Source organism: Pseudonaja textilis, chromosome 1, assembly GCF_049901715.1.
Source record: "Pseudonaja textilis isolate UNSWEBS1 chromosome 1, rPseTex1.2, whole genome shotgun sequence".
Taxonomy (NCBI): domain Eukaryota; kingdom Metazoa; phylum Chordata; class Lepidosauria; order Squamata; family Elapidae; genus Pseudonaja; species Pseudonaja textilis.
Window position 1 is genome coordinate 37,382,220 of NC_141990.1, and position 19,897 is coordinate 37,402,116.

The 19,897-nt window shown below is 36.6% G+C and overlaps 1 protein-coding gene across 5 annotated transcripts in view; it reads right to left on the bottom strand.

Annotated features, from left to right (window-relative positions):
- Window positions 1–19,897, bottom strand: part of NINL (ninein like) — a 36,920-nt gene that overhangs the window by 15,972 nt on the left and 1,051 nt on the right. For 2 of the 5 annotated variants that reach the window (XM_087931184.1, XM_087931175.1), the window contains exons 2-13: window positions 14,139–14,340; window positions 12,148–12,244; window positions 10,196–10,371; window positions 9,522–9,588; window positions 8,592–8,782; window positions 7,707–7,862; window positions 6,317–6,484; window positions 5,188–5,324; window positions 4,732–4,872; window positions 3,845–4,019; window positions 3,136–3,243; window positions 2,467–2,556 (exon numbers count right to left, since the gene is read on the bottom strand). In XM_087931184.1, the coding sequence (XP_087787310.1) occupies window positions 2,467–2,556; window positions 3,136–3,243; window positions 3,845–4,019; window positions 4,732–4,872; window positions 5,188–5,324; window positions 6,317–6,484; window positions 7,707–7,862; window positions 8,592–8,782; window positions 9,522–9,588; window positions 10,196–10,371; window positions 12,148–12,244; window positions 14,139–14,318 (1,686 nt within the window). In that variant the 5' untranslated portion in view covers window positions 14,319–14,340. Of the gene's footprint in view, window positions 1–2,466; window positions 2,557–3,135; window positions 3,244–3,844; window positions 4,020–4,731; window positions 4,873–5,187; window positions 5,325–6,316; window positions 6,485–7,706; window positions 7,863–8,591; window positions 8,783–9,521; window positions 9,589–10,195; window positions 10,372–12,147; window positions 12,245–14,138; window positions 14,341–17,949; window positions 18,324–19,897 lie in introns of those variants that run through there. The other 3 variants (XM_026695967.2, XM_026695969.2, XM_087931189.1) reach the window with 3 other exon arrangements.

The window sequence follows — 19,897 nt, forward strand, 5'->3', positions numbered from 1 at the left end:
TACAATAACATGAAGCCATGCTTGTCATCTTTTTTCTGTGGGCTGAATTTTAACAAGATAGGCTGGCTGGCAGATAAATTTCTCTTTTTTCTTTCAGGGTTGGGGGAATAAAAACTGTGTTTATTTTAGGGCACGCACTACAATTTTAGTGAGTCTAATAGTGCCATCATTTTGGCAATCATGTTCAAGAGAGGAACTGAGGGCTGCACAGCAAAAAAGAAAAACCTTCAGAGCCACAAGGCGCCCATTCCTGGCATAATATACAGTAAATTAAATCTTAGATAACCAAACAAAATTCTAGTTTGATTTATTGTAAATATATAACAGGGGTTTTTCTTTCCCCTGTCAAAAAGGAAGTGTCCACTACTATGAGTGAATTATTGTTATCCCCACTCATATGTCTTTCTTATTTACTGTTACACATTAAGTCAATTTAGTTCTGCAATCTGCATCCTCACTTATCTCTTAATCTAATCTTGGAGAAGCCTGGTTAGGTGAGCCAGTTTTAAAATGTTCTTTAAAATGAATCTGGGAACAAACCTGAAGACCTGCAAGACACAAGATAGAGGTTGAGAGTCTAAATGGAGCTTTTCTGATGGTCAGTTTTTCTGTGCTACAAACACCAATCCTTGCTCAGTCTCTTGAGGAATAAGAACAAGCTCCATTAGGGCTGACAAAAATGTAAAGCATCTCAAAGCAACCTAAAAGAAAGCCTTCACTTTCCAGTGTTTCTTTTTAATGTGTACATGAACATTATTTTTACTTATAAAATGTTGTGCTTGCTTTTTGCAGTAATGTGTACATGAATATGGGGGAGGAAACTTCTGACCATTCTAACCTTTAGCATCCACACAGAGGCCAAGATCCAAGAGTCCCATTGGTATAAATAAGCATCTCCCGTTGAGAACTAATATGCTGACCAGATATGATGAAATATAGTCTGAATTCCCAGGTGGAAGAAGCTGCATTCCATAGGAACAAGTAGCCGAATTTACATAGTTTGGTTGAGAGGAAGAGGGTCAAATTAGCTCCTCCCTAGAGGTTCTCAGAGTATTTCTTTGAGTAGTTTGTTTTAGTTTGGAAAGATTTCTGACTATAGGTGAGGAACAATAAAAGAAACTGCCTAAAAGTAACTCTTCATGGGTTTCTTGGTCTTTGGCCCTAATACCAAAGCACACAAAGTTTAGGATTCTACCAATAGCTACAGTTCAAAGCACATATGCTAACTTTTAAAGGTTCTATTTGTATATAGAAAAGCATTTCCCTACATGAAAAACAAAGATTCCCAATGCAATAAAAATATTGAATTGAGCTCAAAGAATTTTCTTCTAAATTCAAAAGCCCATTGTATACCAAAATTCTAGTAAAAGTTTGCACATCCATGCAAGAAGAGCACTGGGATTCCTTTTATTTAATATACAATCTTATGGAATGTTGTACTATCCCAATTGTGCAACAATCCTGGATAATCATATTTGTTTAGAAGCAATGTGTGAACATTACCAACAACAGATGTTAGACAGATCAAACATGCAAGATCAGATATAGCAATTCCATTTACAAAAGAAGTTCTTAAGAAACCGAAAATTCCATGCACCATATCTTTAGATTTTTGTTTTCTTTTTTACAAAATAAACATTTCTTTCCATTTTGGGCAAACACTAACATTAGTAGTACAGCTGTTGAACTGAAACACATATTCAAACGTCAAACCCAATCAATTCTCAGAAGATCTGAGCTTGCTAGAAATGCTGACAAAAATAACTGGTTATTTCCTTAAATAGCAAGGGGCACATCGTTGGAGTTTCTGAATGTTAAGCTGACTAAATTCAATGCCAAGAGTATTCAATAGCTGTCTATTTCACAAGGTACTTATGTTATACAGAACTATTGAAATAAAAAAAACAAAGTTTTCAAGCTTATCATAACAGGCAGATTGAAAGAAATATTCATTACAAATATAGGAAATGAGCACACTTGGAAATGCAATGCTCACCTTCACCCTCTATGATTAGGTAGGCAGCAGCAAATTGAATGTATATGGAAACAAAAAAGGGAAGGGAATTGAGTGGATTGTGGAATGCATGAAATAATACACAAGAGGGTTCTATTTTTAGAACTCTCCATTAGCCCGCCACCTACCAATGGATCTCATTATGATTTTCCAACAAAAAGCAGAGAAATGAAAATAACAATAACAGAATGTTCCCAGATATATACCAGGCAACTAGGCATCTGCTTATCATGATTCCGATGGACTATCTCAATAGGCAGGACCATTATGTTTTATATTATTGTAGAAGAGATTTATTAATTCAATAGTAAATGATTAGTAAAAAGGTTCCATACAGTCATTAGTAAAGGGAAGAGGGACAAAGTTGTGAAATATGGACAATTTTCTTCCTGCTCAACTCATTTCTGGCTTTCCACTATGCATATTTATAAAGTTAAAAATAAACCACTTACCCTACATTGCAGCTCATATTCCTGAATGACTTTAGCAAAGCGTGCTTCTTGATCATATTGTTCTGTACTGTATGGATCCAGTAACCGCAGCTGAAGCAAATATGATTGTTTTTTTAAAAAAAATAATGTAGTATATTGTTCCAAAATTGGAATTAAAGCCTTTGAAGTTAGCTCTAAAATCACCTTGAGTTACATTTTATTTTTAATTTATTTCCTTTATAACGCTGTCCAAATCTACAAAACAACTCTGGGTAGTATAGAGTAATCAAAACTAATGTACCAAAGTTACAGCTATCATCATGAGCAGATCAAACTTGTACAGAAATAGTTATGCCAAAGGGACTTTTAAAATATTTTTGTCTTTTTATTGTCCTTACAGACATTTTACCAATGCTTACATGAAAAGTAAATGATTACTTTATGTAAATAATATGTAACCATATTCAGAATAACTATTTAAAATAAATAATTAAAAGAAACATTTTAAGAGGGCCTAGATCTTTTTTAATGCAGCATTTTTCTGACAAAAGTTTGAAAAAAAGAAAATTCTTCATCATTACTAACAAAAATACTGAATATTTATGTAGGAGATACTATAGGCACAAGGCTATACATACAAGACTCTTACTCATTTGATTTTCACACCGTTTTTCATCAATATGGAATTACCTTGTCTTTCAAAATAAAATTAAGATCTTGAAGTTTCAAAACTTGATTTTCAGATTCACTCAGTTTTTGAACCACTTCAGCAACTTCATTCTGTAAGCGACTATTTTCCTTTAAAAATACATTCACATGGAAGAAAATGAAAGATAAGTAACTTTTTTTAGTCTATTGTAACTTTGAATGGTTAAGTGCATATTATGTGTGCTTTTGCACAATTAGAGACCCTTTATAATGAAAAACTGAGTAAATGATTCATGTCTACACTAAGAACTGACACAGTCTCAAGAAGACATTCCAAAAGTTTGCATATGCTGCAGTTCTGCAGCCTTAATGGTTGCAGAATGCCATTTCTGAACAAACCCAGCTTTCAGTCAATCAAAAAAACAAATCAATGTTTATCTCATGGCTGTGAACCTAAATATAACTGTCTGGTGAAATTTCAGAAGTGACAAGTTAAAACTAATAAGATTTACATTGTACAGGGGAGGAACTATTGTTTAGTTTTACCTGTCTCATTTTTTTTGTCACCATTATCAGTGGGCCCAATTGTACACCTTGAAAGAAAATGGACACGGACTTAAACTGTTCAATTTCTAAGCCTTGGAATTCAACCTTCTTGGATGTAATATTTTACACACGGTCAAAAATCTTCAATTTTAGTACTATGGTTTAGCAGCTGTTCTGAACGTAAGACAAAAGCCCAAGCCCTTACTTTGATCATCAAGGTCAGCTTCTTCCTTAGACTACAGTCCTCCTCTTGAAGGTATCTGAAATCTGCTTCTAACTTGGTTCTCTGATTTTGCATTTGTTGCATGAGCAATTCCTGTTCCATCTTGACTTCAGACTTTATTGCCATTAGCTTTTCTTTGAAATCTTGCTCAAGAGCTCTGTAACGTAGGAACATCACCACTGAGATTTGTAAGCTTGTTTATTCTCATTTAAGTATTAAATTGAAACACATTTTGCAAAAAAATAAACCTATCACACTTTGAAATAAAATGAATTATTTTTAATACTTTTATTTATCAGTCATAGTCTACCCTCCATTTGCCACCATAGGTTAGAACCAATTCAAGTGAAGAAATGCCTATAAAAATCCGATCAGTTTTTTTAAAATGACAATGCTTTTTAAAATTATTGAAACGAGAACTTGCATTTTGGGATGGTTAGATTACATTCTGTTGATATCATTGATTTATTTTGCCATTTGTCATTATGTGATTTCCCCCATAAATTTTACGAATTAGATATCTTACAAAATATTTATCCATATATAGTTATACACTTTGCCATATTGTATACATAATTAAATACTTTATGAAATAGTTTAAACAGGAATAAAATATAATTTAATTCAAATTAAATAAAATAACAATGAATATTAGAATTTAGAGAAAAAAATTAAGACACCACAAATACTATTTAGAAAGGGAATAGGAATGGAAGAAAGGCTGCCTTGACGGAAATACTACCAAAACAACTGGAATATCATCTGATCATCATTTTTATTGTGGCTGTCTGTAATAAGAACTTTTAGTATTTTTATTTGGTATAAGTTTATATTGTGCAATAATTATTTTTCCCAATGACAATAATCACCTGAGTTTACTCTCATTGTGATGCTCCAGAGCACTGTGGTTATCATCTACTTCCTTAAAAAGCTGGCAATTCCTCTTTTTAGTCTTTTCCAGCTCGGCTCTTGTTTTGTTTCTCTCACTGGAAATCCGTTCTACTTGTGCTCTAAAAAGAAAGAAAACACGTTACTTACAACCCCTCCAAATTCCAGTCGTGTTGATCCTGTTAAGGTATCATAGCTCTGCAGACAATATATAAGTATAAATCTAATAGATTTAGATTTAGATTTGCAACTGGTGATATGTGAAACTATTTAGCTAAAAAGCAGCCTCATGTAACAACACTATGCATTTGTGCATACAGATGTGGTCTTGAGGCAAACAACAATTAGATGAATAGGCACTTTATAATGATGACTTTGAAATTTCTACACATAGTATAACATCATTAGTCTCAAAAGCCAAAGCAAAAACTACTTACTGTAGATGATGAAGTTCATGCTTATAAGAGGCAACAGCTGCCTGTTGAAGTCCATTCTTGGAAGCAATTAATTCATCATCAAGGATCATAGAAAGCTCTAGAAGGTTCACCCGCTCTTCCACATTATAATCAAGACTCTACAACAAGACAAAGTTTGAAAATCAAGAGAAACTAAAACCTAAGTGTCAGCTGGCCCTTAAACTATTATTAATATAGCATTAGAAAGTTGGCATTAATTAAACATTAAAAGATAATAGTCATTGGGCTATTTTGTTAAGGGATTGGGTTAAAGATTCAAGGCATATTTAGGAGCAGGAAAGATATTAAACAAGGATAGCAAGAACTGCAACCTGTTAAAAGTTGTGATGTCAGAAAAAACCTTGCAGATTTGACATAAATGATAAGACTATTAAAGATATCATAATGGTTATGATAGGAAAGTGATGGCAAAAGGGTTAAACAAATGAGCTTGTATGAACATGAGCAGAGAAGGGATTAGAGGTAGTCCTTGACTTACAATAGTTGGTTTAATGACCATTCGAAATTACAATGGCACTGAAAAAAATGACTTAGGACCATTTTTCACAGTTACAACAGTTGCAGCATCCTGATGGTCACATGATCAAAATTCAGGTGCTTGGCAACTGACTCACTTTTATGATGGTTGCAATGTTACTGGGTCTTGTGGTCACTTTTTGCGAATTTTTGACAAGCAAAGTCAATGGGGAATCCAGGTTCACTTAACAACCATGTTACTAACAATGATTCACATAAAAACTGTGGCAAAAAAGGTGGTTTAAATGGGGCAAAATTCACTTAACAACATTGTGATTTGGGAACTTGGCAACTGGCCCGAATGTCCTGCAGCCATGAGATCATCGTTTGTGATCTTCCCTGTCTGCTTCCCACAATCAAAGTCAAGGGACCTTTGCAGGTTCATCAATTGGACTGAGTGGCTTGTCCTTCCTTCGTTTCCATGTCCAGTCAATGGCAGTCAGTCCCAATCAGACACTCAGTCCCAATCATATTTCCTTCCATTTTTCTTATCAATATATTAAATCCTTTATTATGAAAAAAAACATCATGCTAAGAATTTCCAGGAAAACCACCAAACAACAGCTACAGATACCTTAAAAATCTCTTTGCAGTTTTCAACCCCTTCCCAGGCCCAGATGGAGACAACTTGCTCCACACTGGCAAAACCACTGCCATCGTTAATGCTGGAGAAAAGATTCAAAGCCATTGAGTTCGAGAAAAGAGATGGAGTCGCAGTTCGTTGCCCATTGTCTTTCAAAATCTGCATGATGTGGAGGAATAAAACAGCAGTAGAGAGAGGAAAAGTAAGTGAGTCAGTTTAGATGAATGGGGAACAAATATTTAGGAAAGAATTTAAAAACAACAGGTAGTAACATCAAAAAATCCTAAACTCATTATTTAGCTACAACGTCTAGTTGACTTTGTTCAGAATGGGGAACTCAGCAGACTGTGCCTGTTAAGTGCTTAATGAGAGATAACCAGTGAATTCCAGGTTCACTGGTGAGATTACGAATTTGGGAATAAGACATATGAAAGGAAACTAATGGCAGTTCTGCATAATTACCAAGAAAGTTTCAGAAATATCACCAAGAGTCAAGCCTAATTTGAAATAGTTTTTATTAAAAAAATTTTTTGTAGAAACCCACTTGGACTCAGTAAGCACTGTTATTCTTTGTGGGAGTGGTTTGGGTTTTTTTTTTCTCTTTTAAATCAGCTTTGGAAACCTGCTTTTTCTAAAGCAGAACGCATAATCTGGAAATATAGATTTAGGTGCATCAACGGGAGGTATTCAATCATATACTTGGGCAAAGGGTTAATGAGGCCACCAAAGTGGAGAAGATCAATAATTAAGCCAGAATACATTTAATGACATACAGAGCAGCCTCTGCATCTATTAGATAAAATAAGTTAACAGAAAGTCCAATAATTTTGTTATATTGACCAAAGCTTCCCCTGCAGGCTGCTGGACCCAAGCCATACACATTGGATCGCGCCCAACACAAAGTCTTCTCTGACCCTGTCATGCTATATAATTTATATCACTTCCTCTTTCTCCAGGTTGATTCCTATTTCTGTATACACTTCTATTAGCAATAAAATTTCAAGCTCTGTCCTGCCTCTGGGCATAACACTTCGGAAAGTATGAAAAAATAATACCAAGGTTGAGAAAGACTCTTCTAGATCATTATCTGTCTTGATTTTAGCTTAGCAAGATATGCAAACCCACCCATTATAATCTTCTGTTACACATGAACCAGACTATTATAGCTTATTCCACAGACCTTGATTTAAAATACTTTCATAATACTTTGAATCCAACCAATTCAAATCACAAGTTTTCTGCTAGATCTCAGTCCTTATGTCATAAAAATCATAACACCAGTCTGTACGAAAATGCAACAATTGGAAGCCTTTTGAACATTCAAATATTTTCCCTTTGGACCCAAGAATTTTATAAAGAAAATATTGCTCAGAATAATTACCTGATCAGAATGTGATCTTTGCCTTTTTGATTTAAATGGCGTGGAAGAAAAAGGACAAGGAATGCAGATGTGGCTGAATAAGCCATGCTGGAATTCCTTTAAGCTTACTCTGCCATCTGCATCACTATCCAATTTGTAAAATAATTCTTCAAGTTCCTATAGAAAAGATAAAGTTTTTAAAGTGTATCACAAGCATTTGTTTAATTTAATTTAATTATAAATTAAAGGGCCTTGGTGGCACAGTGGTTAGAATGCACTACTTCTGCTGACTGCCAGCTGTCTGCAATTTGGCAGTTCAAATCTCACCAGGTACATGGTTGACTCAGCCTTCCATCCTTGGTAAAAGGTTGGTAAAATGAGGACTCAGATTGTTGGGGGCAATTTGCTAACTCTGTAAACCACTTAGGGACAGCTGTAAAAGCACTAAATATAAGTGCTATTAATTTTGGAATTGAACAGCACATCAATCCATATTCTACAAGGTTTAGTTAATGCAACAAGCAGAGTCTGGTACTCATAACCTGGACAGACTCTAATATGGGTTAAACACCTAACCATCTCACACTGCAGCAGCTTGGCAAATGAGTTCAAAGTGGGCCTTACCACCAAAGATATCCAGCATTGGTCTACTAGTTTGAAAACTGCAGTTTGCAAAACAGGCAAGATATAAGTATAGCATATAGTATATATAAAGTTTCTTCGGATTTATTTAAAATACTAATGTACTATTGGGAGGCAATAATAACAATTGCTAAAGCAGTGCATAGAGAACACTTTGTACACTTGCCAAAATGCTGAATATTTCATATGTAGCCATCATTTTCACATTCAGTCATCAAGTAGACTTTCTGAGATGAGAATTTTCAAAAGTCAAATTTAACCCACCTCTTTTTCCATCTCTTTGAGTCCAATGTTCTTACAAATAGCATCCAGCTCTTGTTTGTTCAGGTATCCATTAGTTCCAATGCCAAGATCTTCCCAAGTAACCCTAATCTGATTCTCAGTTGTATTCAAATATGAGGTGGAGACTTCTCTAGGATTGTCAATGAGATTATTCTCCCAGGTACACATTTGACCTACAAAAGATTACTCTTACATTAGCAACAGCTATACTTCTAATTAAAAAATATTGTATTTTTTTCAGTAATACTCAAAAACATCAGAAACAGATTCTTTTATCTTCACTCTCTTGCCTCTGTTTAATTCTAAATATGGATATAAAAGAAATCTATCAAGATCTGCAAGACACAGTAAACCAGAATCTACACTGAATCAAGGTTTTATTACAAAAAATTCTCTAATACTTTTTAAAAAATGTAAAATGAATGCTGGATGGTGGTTAAGAAGTTGGCTTAAAGCCTTGCTGTAGCACCTGTGACAATACTTAAGAAAATGGTTAAGGAAAGAGGAGCTAATTTCCTTCTGAGATTTTTATTTCTCTAAGAATATGAGTTCAGAATGTGCAGAAAGGGGGAAGATCAGTGGCTCTAAGTTTTAGAAAGACAGCTTCCATATGGCCAGGATGGAAAATAGAGATTTCACATACTTAAACTAGAGAAATAGATATATTGCTATGCTTGGATTGCCTTCCATGGATTCAGTCTATGAGTTTATCTTATCCATTCTTATGGCTGGAAATGAAGAGCAGAATTTGAATCAGATAAGCTTTGTCTACAAGGAATATATTCTGCCTTTCCAATAGAACTTTACCATGAGCTCCTCTACTGAATGACATGGCAAAATTGGAAATTCAAGAAAAGAAGCAATAAAAAACATGTTTCAATGTTTGGTATACATTCTTTTGCTGAACCCTACCTTGGCCTTCAAAAGTCTGCTGCTGTTCTTCTTTTGAGTTTTCAGCCTCTTCATCTGATTTGAGACTCTAAAAAAGACAATGGAATTTAATGTTCCATAGATTCAGTCCAATAGCCAGAATGAAGGATAGAAAAATAACCAAAGATTGGATGAAGATTGTGTGAAGCTGCCAATACAACTTCAAATCTTTCCCACTGACTTCTGATTTCTTCCAGTGGCCTAACATGAGATACAATACAGGTCAATTGACAATGTGTTAGAGAAGTGACTCTCCTTGAGATTTGGGCGATGTGATGGTCATTAAATGCAAGGGCTGGTTGTAAATCTACTTTTCAGTGCTATCATAATATCACTAACAAAGCAATAATTAAGCAAGGACTATCTTGCTTAAGATAGGACCATAACTGATTTTTACAGAAGCTGTCAAATTAGGAAACATCAAATTTGACTCTAAGGTCCCATGCCTTTGTTACTAAATACCAGCCAGGTTTGGGTATTTCCTGAGTGTCTGGAAGAGATCAGAATACAGAAGAATTCCAGAGACTCAGATGGCTATTTCGTCAAGTCCAAGGTGCCACAAATGTAACAAAAGGAACAATTACAACACAGCACATGAGTGGTAGTAAAATGTAACACATCCATTTCAAATAGCTTGAAGATAGATCTCTAAATACCTCCACACTCTCCAAAGAAGTTGAATGTCTCAGCTGACTTTTTACATTTATATTTCTCTGCTCCTCTTGTAAATATTTGGGGGTTTCCAACATGGCACTTTCAAGTTCTGGCCTTGTCCAGCAACCATACCCTTTGGCCTCAGTGATATACTTGGGTTCAGTCTCATCTGGAATAACTAAATTGGAAATACTTTCAGTTCTAATACAACCAGTAATATGTCCTCTCCTCTCAACCTTCTTTTTCATCCCAAATAAAGTTTTTTAAAATATAACAAACAAACTATTAATTCAAAAACTTGAACTGTTGAGGCCCATTATACTGATTGTAAGCTACTTATACATGCTGTTTAACACTGGCAGCACTCAAAGTTTTCACTCAAAACATGGAACTATGCCCAGAGCTAGTGAGCACAATTGAGAGGATGTCACAAGGTACATTTAAGAACTTCAAGCTAATCCACTGAGGAAACTTCCTAAAGCCATCTAATTCATCATGGTAGAACAGAATGATGGGTAGGTAGGCATTTGGATCTAATCTAACATTTTTATTTTCTTTCTTTTTACCAATTCTAGCATCATTGCCGCAATAACCATTCAGCTTTTCCATTATTGGTATAACTCAATGTTGGTGAACCTTTTCGGCACCAAGTGCCAAAATGGAAGCGCATGTGCATGGGGGGGAGCACCAGAAACCAGAAGAGCAGCTCTCCAGCGCACATGCGGGAACACCGGAAACCAGAAGAGTAGTTCCCCGGCGTACACACAGGAGCACCTGAAACCAGAAGAGCAGTTCCCTGGCATTTATGTGCGCACTGGGAAGCTGAGTTTCTGGTTTCGGATGGGCGCATGCACGCTGGCCATGTGGTTTTCCACAAAGACTAGCTGGCCAGTTCACATGCGTACGCTGGAACTCAGAAGAGCAACAGGTGACGGCTGGTGTGCCCAGAGAGAGGGCTCTGCTTGCCACTTCCGGCTCACATGATAGGTTCGTCATCACGGCTATAATTCATTCACAGTTGCTGTTCCAAGGATTTCATGCCTTACAACAGTACTCAGTTGATGTCTCAAATTATACTTCTTTTTTCTTTCAGGTGTAACTTTTAATTTCTTATATTTGTTATGCTAACATAGTAGAAGACATAGAAAATAAGTAAATGTTGAAATAAATAAATAGAACTGTTGGAATAGAACTGTGGAGACCCAGGTTCAGATCTCTATTCAACCATGGATCATTATGTACTAATCTTTCATTCTCAGTGTGATCTACCAAACAGGAGTTGTTATGGATAAAATAGGGGAGACCCAGATACGTTACCCTGAAATCCCAAAGAAAAAGTAGAATATACAAATAATTAGATAGGGTACGCCACCAGTCCTCTCAGTAATATCCCATATACATACATAAACTTTATACTAGCTGACAGATATGAAAGAACATAGATGAAATCATTTAAACTTTTTGTTCATGAATTTGAGAAATGTATTTGACAAAATAGCAACTATTATGGTTTTATTTCTGGGAATTTCATTATAGAAAGACAACTGATTTAAGTGTACAAAACCTTACTTTTTATCATTTTCTGAAATCAATCAGTACAAACAAACTCAGTAAGCAATCTTTGCTAACTATGTTTCATTAGTAATCCATCAGGCGGCAAGTCATAGTAAAATACATCAGTTGGTGGCTAATCTATAACACAGCCAAACTTAAAGCAGAAAATCCAAAACAAGAGAATATTTGTAGCTCAAGGTTAAATATTTGTAGCTCAGGCTTGGTGCTCTCTGAGTTTGGTAGTTTTCTTGCAGACATTCCATTACTAAATTAGATAACTAGCCTAGCAGTGATGATGTTATCTAGTTTGGTAATGACAAGTCTGCAAGAAAACCACCAAACTCAGAGCACCAAGGACCTCACATCCAAAACAATTTCATGCATCTCATTATTCATTCACCTGGCTCCAGATAGCTGCTGTCATCATCTGAAAGGCCAAGATGGATAGTCGAAGACAATATGGTCACAAAACCTTCCTTAAACTCTTCAAAATTAACCTAGTAAGAGATAGGAAGAAAAACATTGTTTAATTGTCTTGAGGAGAATGAAAACTCATTTTTTCTCACTGCTGTGAGACTAGGTTGAAGCTGCCATAACCTAAAGATGAAACAGGCACTTAAGCAGAGAGGTAAAAAAAACAGGAATCCTGCCTAGAAGATCTCTTCAGGGAGGAAGATAAAAAAGAAACAAGTTAAGGAAACAAAAGGAAAAATGTCAACTGAAGCAGACAAAGGAAACTGGGCCTAAGTACAATATATGGAGAAAAATTCCTTTGGGGATATAAGCGGTCCTGAAGTTGGCTGCTCCTTAGTTAGTTTGTTTTTTTATGCAGACATGGAAGCTTCTCTCTCTCTAGTTAGTGTTGGAAGTCTACTTGAGAAGAATGAGGGAAAGCAGAGTTTGTGTGTGGGGGGGGGGGAATTCAAAAAAATTAACTACTGGTTTTGTGGAAATGCTTGGTGGACATGGCTTGATGGGCGTGGCTATGTGGTCATGTGACTGGGGGGGTGAGGCTATGTGGTTATGTGACTGGGGGGGGGGAAGACAGAAATTCACTTTCCTGAGCACGGGGTTTGGACTAAATGACCTCCAGGTACCTTCCAACCCTGGATTGCTGTGCTCTGAAGCTGCATCTAGTGACAAGGTTTGTAGTCTTTCCTTCCTCTCCTTTTTCTCTCCCTCCCTTTCTTTTTTCTTTTTCTTTGTCTTTCTTTCTTTCTCCCCTCCCTCCTTCTTTCTCTTTTTTTCTTTCACAGCACCCCCACAAACCCCATTTTTTGTCCTAGTGGGCCTCAGGGAAGCCTCCTTGGTGCTTAAAAAAGAAGCATTTTGAGGGTGAGTACAACAGCAAGGGGGGGATCAGCTGTGTCGCGTAATTTAGATTAGCTAGAAAGCAAGAAATCTGATGATTTCCTGCTTTCTAGCTAATCTAAATCACATGGCACAGCTAATCGTCGCCTAGATGATTGTCAGAAATACGGTTCGGCCGAACCAGTAGCATTTGTTACTACCGGTTTGGCTGAACAGATAGCAATTGTTTTATTACTGGTTCGGCCGAACAGGTACGATTTTTTTACTACCAGTTTGGTTGAACCGGGCCAAACTGGTAGAATACCACTACTAGTGTGTGAGCAAGCATATTGTAACCAGTAAAGTTTTGCAGCTGCTTTAAATTTGCTTGTATATTCAAGTATTCCAAAGAGCCTGATGTCTCTCAAGTCTTCGGTTGGAAGTGATATTTGTGCATCCTTAATTATTTCCCAACTGTCGACGAGGGTCATGTCTGCTCTAGTTATACCCATCTGGAAAACCCAAATAGAATGTAAAGAGGGGTTACAAATCTCTGTGCTTCAATAGGATGTAAGTGTTATGAGTGAATGACTGGAAGTCAAACCTGGGAGCATGTGCAACAATATACGGGAGAAGAGAAAGTAAGCTAGCAAGAAGCAGGACAATGCAGCATCAAACCCAATCTTATTTTCAGTAGATCTGTTCAAACCTCACATGTAAACCACTGTTTTACTAGAGGAACTATGGAAAACTAATTTGTGCTACTTCTGGATTATACCTTTACACTATAGTCTTCTGTAATTTTAATATACCTTGCATGTTTCTTCTCTTCTGATAATTAGAGTCCTTTAGGGTTGCAGTACCAATGTTTACTACTTACACTAGCTATGTTCTATAACTGACTATACTACTTATGCCAGCTATGACTTTGGGGAGCACCATAAACATAGTGGAAATATTAAATTGACTTCTGCTTTCAGCAGTCTTTCAGTGACACCTATGTCAGTTCGAGAGGACAGCTTGCCAGACCACAAATCAGAAAAGGGCAGGCAGAAAAAAGGCAATTATTTACAGCTCCTTGGAGGTCTTGCAGTTACTTACTCTGGCAAAGTGATTATTTCCCAAAAGTGTTTCCAGAAGTAAGGGGAGCTCTCCCTCCAGATGTAATTTGTGGCACAACTCAGTCAGCTCCTCCTTGTCCAAATACCCAGTGCCTGTGGTATCACAGCTGTCATACACATCCTTGAGCTGAGAGGTGTATCTGTTCTCTTCCTCACCCATCCCATAGTATATAGCACACAATCTAGGAGGAGTGGGTATTTTAAAGTGAGTTATTTGTTGAGCTTAAGCGGTATGATTGAAATGCATGTGCAATATAACAAACTACAAATAACATTAGTCAACATGTACATTGTGCAATATTATGAAATTCCAGTTAAAGCTTTTAAAATTAACAGATTGAAAAGGTTTCTCATACTTTTTTTCTTATTCTTCAGAATGATCTTCCAAACTTTATGACCTACAAATATGATGGGTCAAAACCTCCCAGAGACACTAAGAACTTAAACATAATTCTATTTTTCTTTTCCATTGCAAAATTGGATATTTCACTGAGTTTCTGTCTTCAGTTACAGGTACTAGTATTCCCCTGAAGTCAGAGATCAATCTCTATAAAAACAAGTGTGGCATAGTTGTTATGACCTTAACCTAGAAAATTACTTGCTCAGAACTGAATTCAGCCTCATGAATTCACTCAAGATAAGACAGAGCATTCTTCACTCTTACTTTCATATCTACTCACTATTCAGCCTCTTGCAATCTCTCAACTAATGACAAATTTTTAAAAATAATTAAGTAGACCACATATTTCCAGCAATTTAATCTGGACCTGAAATAATGGGGGCTGGTCTCTTATATGCTGTCATGAGTAACTCCCACTTATGGTCAATTTGCTGATCTTTGGGATATTGTGTTATTTAAGATTGGGGCAACTGCCTGGTTCAGTCCAAATTCACAGCACTGCATAAATTGTGTTGTAACAAAAGAGATCATAAATAGATCAATTCTTTTTTTAAAAACTGAGGAGTCTTCTACTCCAAAGCTTTTTAGGATTGAAGTATCAGTTTCTTTTAGTTTGTAATATAACTCTTTCTTTCCAGAACTATAACCAAGAAAAACATGTGTGAGAAAATGGAAAACTCATCAGTCCATAATTCTCAAAGCTCATTCAAGCAGATTTTCAGCTGATAGAGAAAAAAGGTTGACTCAAAAGTATTCTTGGCCATACAGCAACTGTGCTAATGCTGGAAGGCATATTAAGAATGCCCGAATAAGCATTTCTGCCACAGAGATGCTTATCATACACTTCTTTCAATATTTTAGGGTAAAACCATAGGCTATAATTTATCTCTTATTCCATTTGGCCTCAGTTTCCAGTTGTTGGCTGTTTTTTATCTCCTAAAGATCTAAGAAAAGCAAAGTAAAAGTCTTGCAGAACTAAGGCACATTCTATAAGGCATATTCTAAAACAGAGATCTACAAACCATAGCCTACATGTAACGTTACATGAGTTTTAGCAAAAACAAATAACTATACATACATACATACATACATACATACACATTCAATATATAAATAAATATTATATATTTTATATTTGGCCCAAGACAATTTCTCTTCACTCAATTCAGCCCAGACAAGCCAAAAAATTGACACCATGTTCTATAAGGTATGCAAGTGTTTCCATAGTTTTGAAGTTCAGATTCTTAGGTGTAAATTTAGATGCAATTAAAATAGTCTCCTTCAAGTTGAGCTTGATTTCTGATGACTTACACAAATGAACCTCTGAGTAGAAATGCAGAAGATAGTTCAAATGTACAGAATTTTACAAATTGCCCTTAATCTAGTGCCCTCCAGGTGACAGGACAAGAGGTAGTTCTTGACCAATAACTGTTCACTTAGTGACCAAAGTTATGATAGATGTCAGGATATGGATGACCCAATTTGAAGTTCTGATGTCCCTGCCCCCATAGTCATACGATCACATTTTGGGTGCTTAGCAACCAGTCCATATTTACAGCTCTTTGCAGTGCCCAGCAGTCACATGACCAGAATTTATGATTTTTTTAAAATGGGAAATTAGCATTTACTTCTGGTTTCTGGAAAAAAACCTATTGCAAACAATGTTCACTTAAGAATTGACACATTAATTTAACAACACTGCAGTGAAGGTCATAAAATCAGGTGCAGTCACATGATAATCCACTTACAACCAACACGATTTACAACTGTAATTCTGGACTCAATTATGGTCATATACCAAAGGCTACTTGCATGTATTATTTCTTAAAAAAGAGATCTGAAGCACCCACACTTGGCTTCTGTTGTGATAAAGCTGAGGAAAGTGGATCATTAATCTGATCAATTGAAAACATAATAAACTCTAAACAGAACATTAAATGTTAATGTTCAGTACACATTAAAATAATGTTGGAGTATTCCAAAATTGCAATATTAAAGAAGAAACAGACAGAAAATAATCAATTGATAAAACTATACAAAAGAAGAAAAATCTAACCATATATTAAATGGCAACATGGAACTAAAGGAGAAGTCAGACAAGGCAAATTTTATAAAAATTCACAAAACCACTTGGGTGTAGCCAAGGAACAGGCATGTGCACATACTCTATGTCTAACAGTGATGTCTCCACAAAAAGTTAGTACTTAATTGTTTTCTCCAGTTAAACATGAGAGACAAATGGATTTAGGCTTTGCTTTTCAACAGAATTCTGCTTGTCCTTCAAAGTCAGAATTACAATAGTTCTATTAGCTTCTGGGCTGAAACAAGATTTTTGCTTTCTTTTCCCAGAATATTTCAACATACTTCTAAAATTAGGCCATCATCAGAAAAATAATACATTTCCTGTCAATTTTTTCTATTATTGGAAATCCTAATTTTTTTCCATCAGATACCTGAAATTTCTGCTATAACCTAGGGCTCATCTCAAAGCTCATAGAAGAAAAACAAAGTACATGTGTATTCATAATGTGTTGAAAACAGTATAGGAACCTAAGCACTTATCAGTGCAAATAGCTAACAATAGTTCTTTGCAAAACTAAGGTTTACTCTTTGGAAATTAAATTACCAAGAATTTAGGGCAGTTATCTAAGTGTGTTTGTACAACTTTAAATTGGTTTAAATCTCAAGTTCAGCACAAATGTTTTGTGGGTAACAGCTTCTCTCTCCTTTAATCATTACTTTGGACAGAGGCAGTTTTTTCTCTGAATTTCCTTTTATTTGATTTCTCCAAACAAAAGAAAGTCTAAAACCAGCATTTCATACTCTGAAAGATAGCTGCCTATACATATTCTCTCTTATCTGAAGAATTTCATGGAAACCAAAAATTTCAGGAGTCTTCATAAAGCAAATGCCTCTGCTGAATGTTTTTTGTAATTTATGGAAGCATAAATGGCTGCAAGTTAACCATCTGATAACAGATAAAGGGAAGCAGCCCCCGGTATATTAAAGGAGGATAATTCATACAGATTGGGTTAGAATACACGTCAAAACATGCTAAAAGCAAGTCACTGAAAAAAAGAAAAAGAAAACAACCTCCATGTCCGGTCTGGAAAGCCTGGTTTTAAAGCAGTGGATAAACCCAGTTTTTATCGAGTATTGTAAAATAAAAACTTTGAAGACATGAAACCGTAAGTGAAGCAAAAGTGGTGTTTTCCTATCTAGATGAAAGCACAGACTCACACACCCAAACCAATTGCCCCGCAAGGGCGGGAATTAAAACCGAATTTCCTCTGAGGCCAATGTTTTTCCACACTTCACTTCACTTTCGTGTCTCGAGTTAAGGAGGAATATTCGGATCCACCAAAGTCCGGCACCGCGCAACAGCACCTACTTTCTCCGGGGTCCTTTACTAGCCAAGCAGCATCCTCACCGCGCAGGCACTTCTGAAGAAAAGCTCCCAGCCCCTTTGTCTCCCCAGAGTCTGAATACCAGCGTGCGCTAGGTTTCTCTCCTCAGGCGCTCCTCCCCTAGCGGCGGTGAGGAAGCGGCCACGGGCTCGCAGGCGCTTCGGCCTCGCTTCCCAGCCTGCTTCCAACGCCTGCTAGCCAGATGCAGCTTTCTCGTCTTCCTCTCAAGCGGGTACCTCTTGGCAACTGCTGCATGTTACCGGGAGAGGAGGAACTGGGCTCCAAACGGGTCGTTAAGTCTCTGCTGCTTCGCATGGCGAGAACTGAGGGCAGCCGGGCTAGGAAAATTCCCCGGGATGGCTTCGGCTGCAGAAACGAGAGTGCTGCCCGATAACATACATGCAATTAATAGTTTCGTGTGGCGGAAGGAAAATTTTCGAAATACCGTTTACACAGAAGGAAAATATTCCGTATTCTATATGACTTGTTCCATGTTGGATTTGTGCGACTGCTGCCTTGACAGCTGCTTTGGATCTGGCAAGTCAGTTTTTATTCAGCTAATGTTCTTCAGCCGTCTAGGACTCCAACTACCATGGTTGTTGGGGATAATAGGAGCAGTTGTAAATAGCCCAACTCATTTGGAGGACACAGAGATGGGAAAGGAGGCTCTAACTTGTCTTAATGTAAAATGAAAATACTTGTAACTTGAAGCCAACTTGAATGATAGGTCTTTATGGTGTAGACTTTAGAAGAAACCCTCCCATACTACCACCTCTTACAATACTAGACAACACAGTATCAACAGTAGAGACCTTCAAATTTCTAGGTTCTACTATATCACATGACCTAAAATGGACACCTAACATCAAAAATGTCATCAAAAAAGCACAACAAAGAATGTTCTTTCTGCGCTAACTCAGAAAGCTCAAACTGCCCAAGGAGCTGCTGATACAATTCTACAGAGGAATTCTTGAGTCTATCATCTGCACCTCTATAACTGTCTGGTTTGATTCTGCAACCCGGCAGGTCTACAGACTTCAGAGGATAATTAGAACTGCAGAAAAAAACAATTACTACCAACCTGCCTTCAATCAAGGACCTGTATACTGCACAAGTCAAAAAGAGGGCTGTGAAAATATTTACAGACCCCTCACATCCCAGACATAAACTATTTCAACTCTTTCCCTCAAAACAATGCTATATGTTGTTCTGGTGTGCACTGCACACCAGAACAACTAAATGCAAGAACAGTTCCCCCCCAAGCCATCACTCTGCTAAACAAATAATTCCCTCAACACTGTTCAACCATTACAAAGTCACTGCACTATTACTATTAATCTTCTCATCACTCCTTATCGCCCATCCCCTCCCACTTGTGACTGTATGTAACTTTGTTGCTTGTATCCTTACGATTGATATCAACTGTTTCCTAGTATGATTTGATTGCTTATTGTACCCTATAACTATCTCTAAGTGTTGTACCTTATGATTCTTGACGAATGTATGTTATCTTTGATGTATACTGAGAGTATTTGCACCAAGACAAATACTTTGTGTGTCCAACCACACTTGGCCAATAAAGAATTCTATTCTATTCTATTCTATTCTATTCTATTCTATTCTATTCTATTCTATTCTATTCTATTCTATGTCTTTACTTTCTTTGTAGCCTCCTATTCATGTGAAAAGTGTTACGATAACCCTTCTCAGCTTCCTCTTAACAAGGCCAATACATGGAATTCCTAAATTCCATTGCAAATTCTATGTTCATCTTCACTGCTGTTTTCTGAACTTGTTCCAATTTTTTAGAAAGCTTTTTAATATAGTGCCAGAACTGAATGCACTACATGAGAGAGGCTCTGATCTATCTGCCTCTGTTGATCTAGCTTAAAATTGGATTGCTTTGTTTTGCAGCCAGATGACATAGCTAAT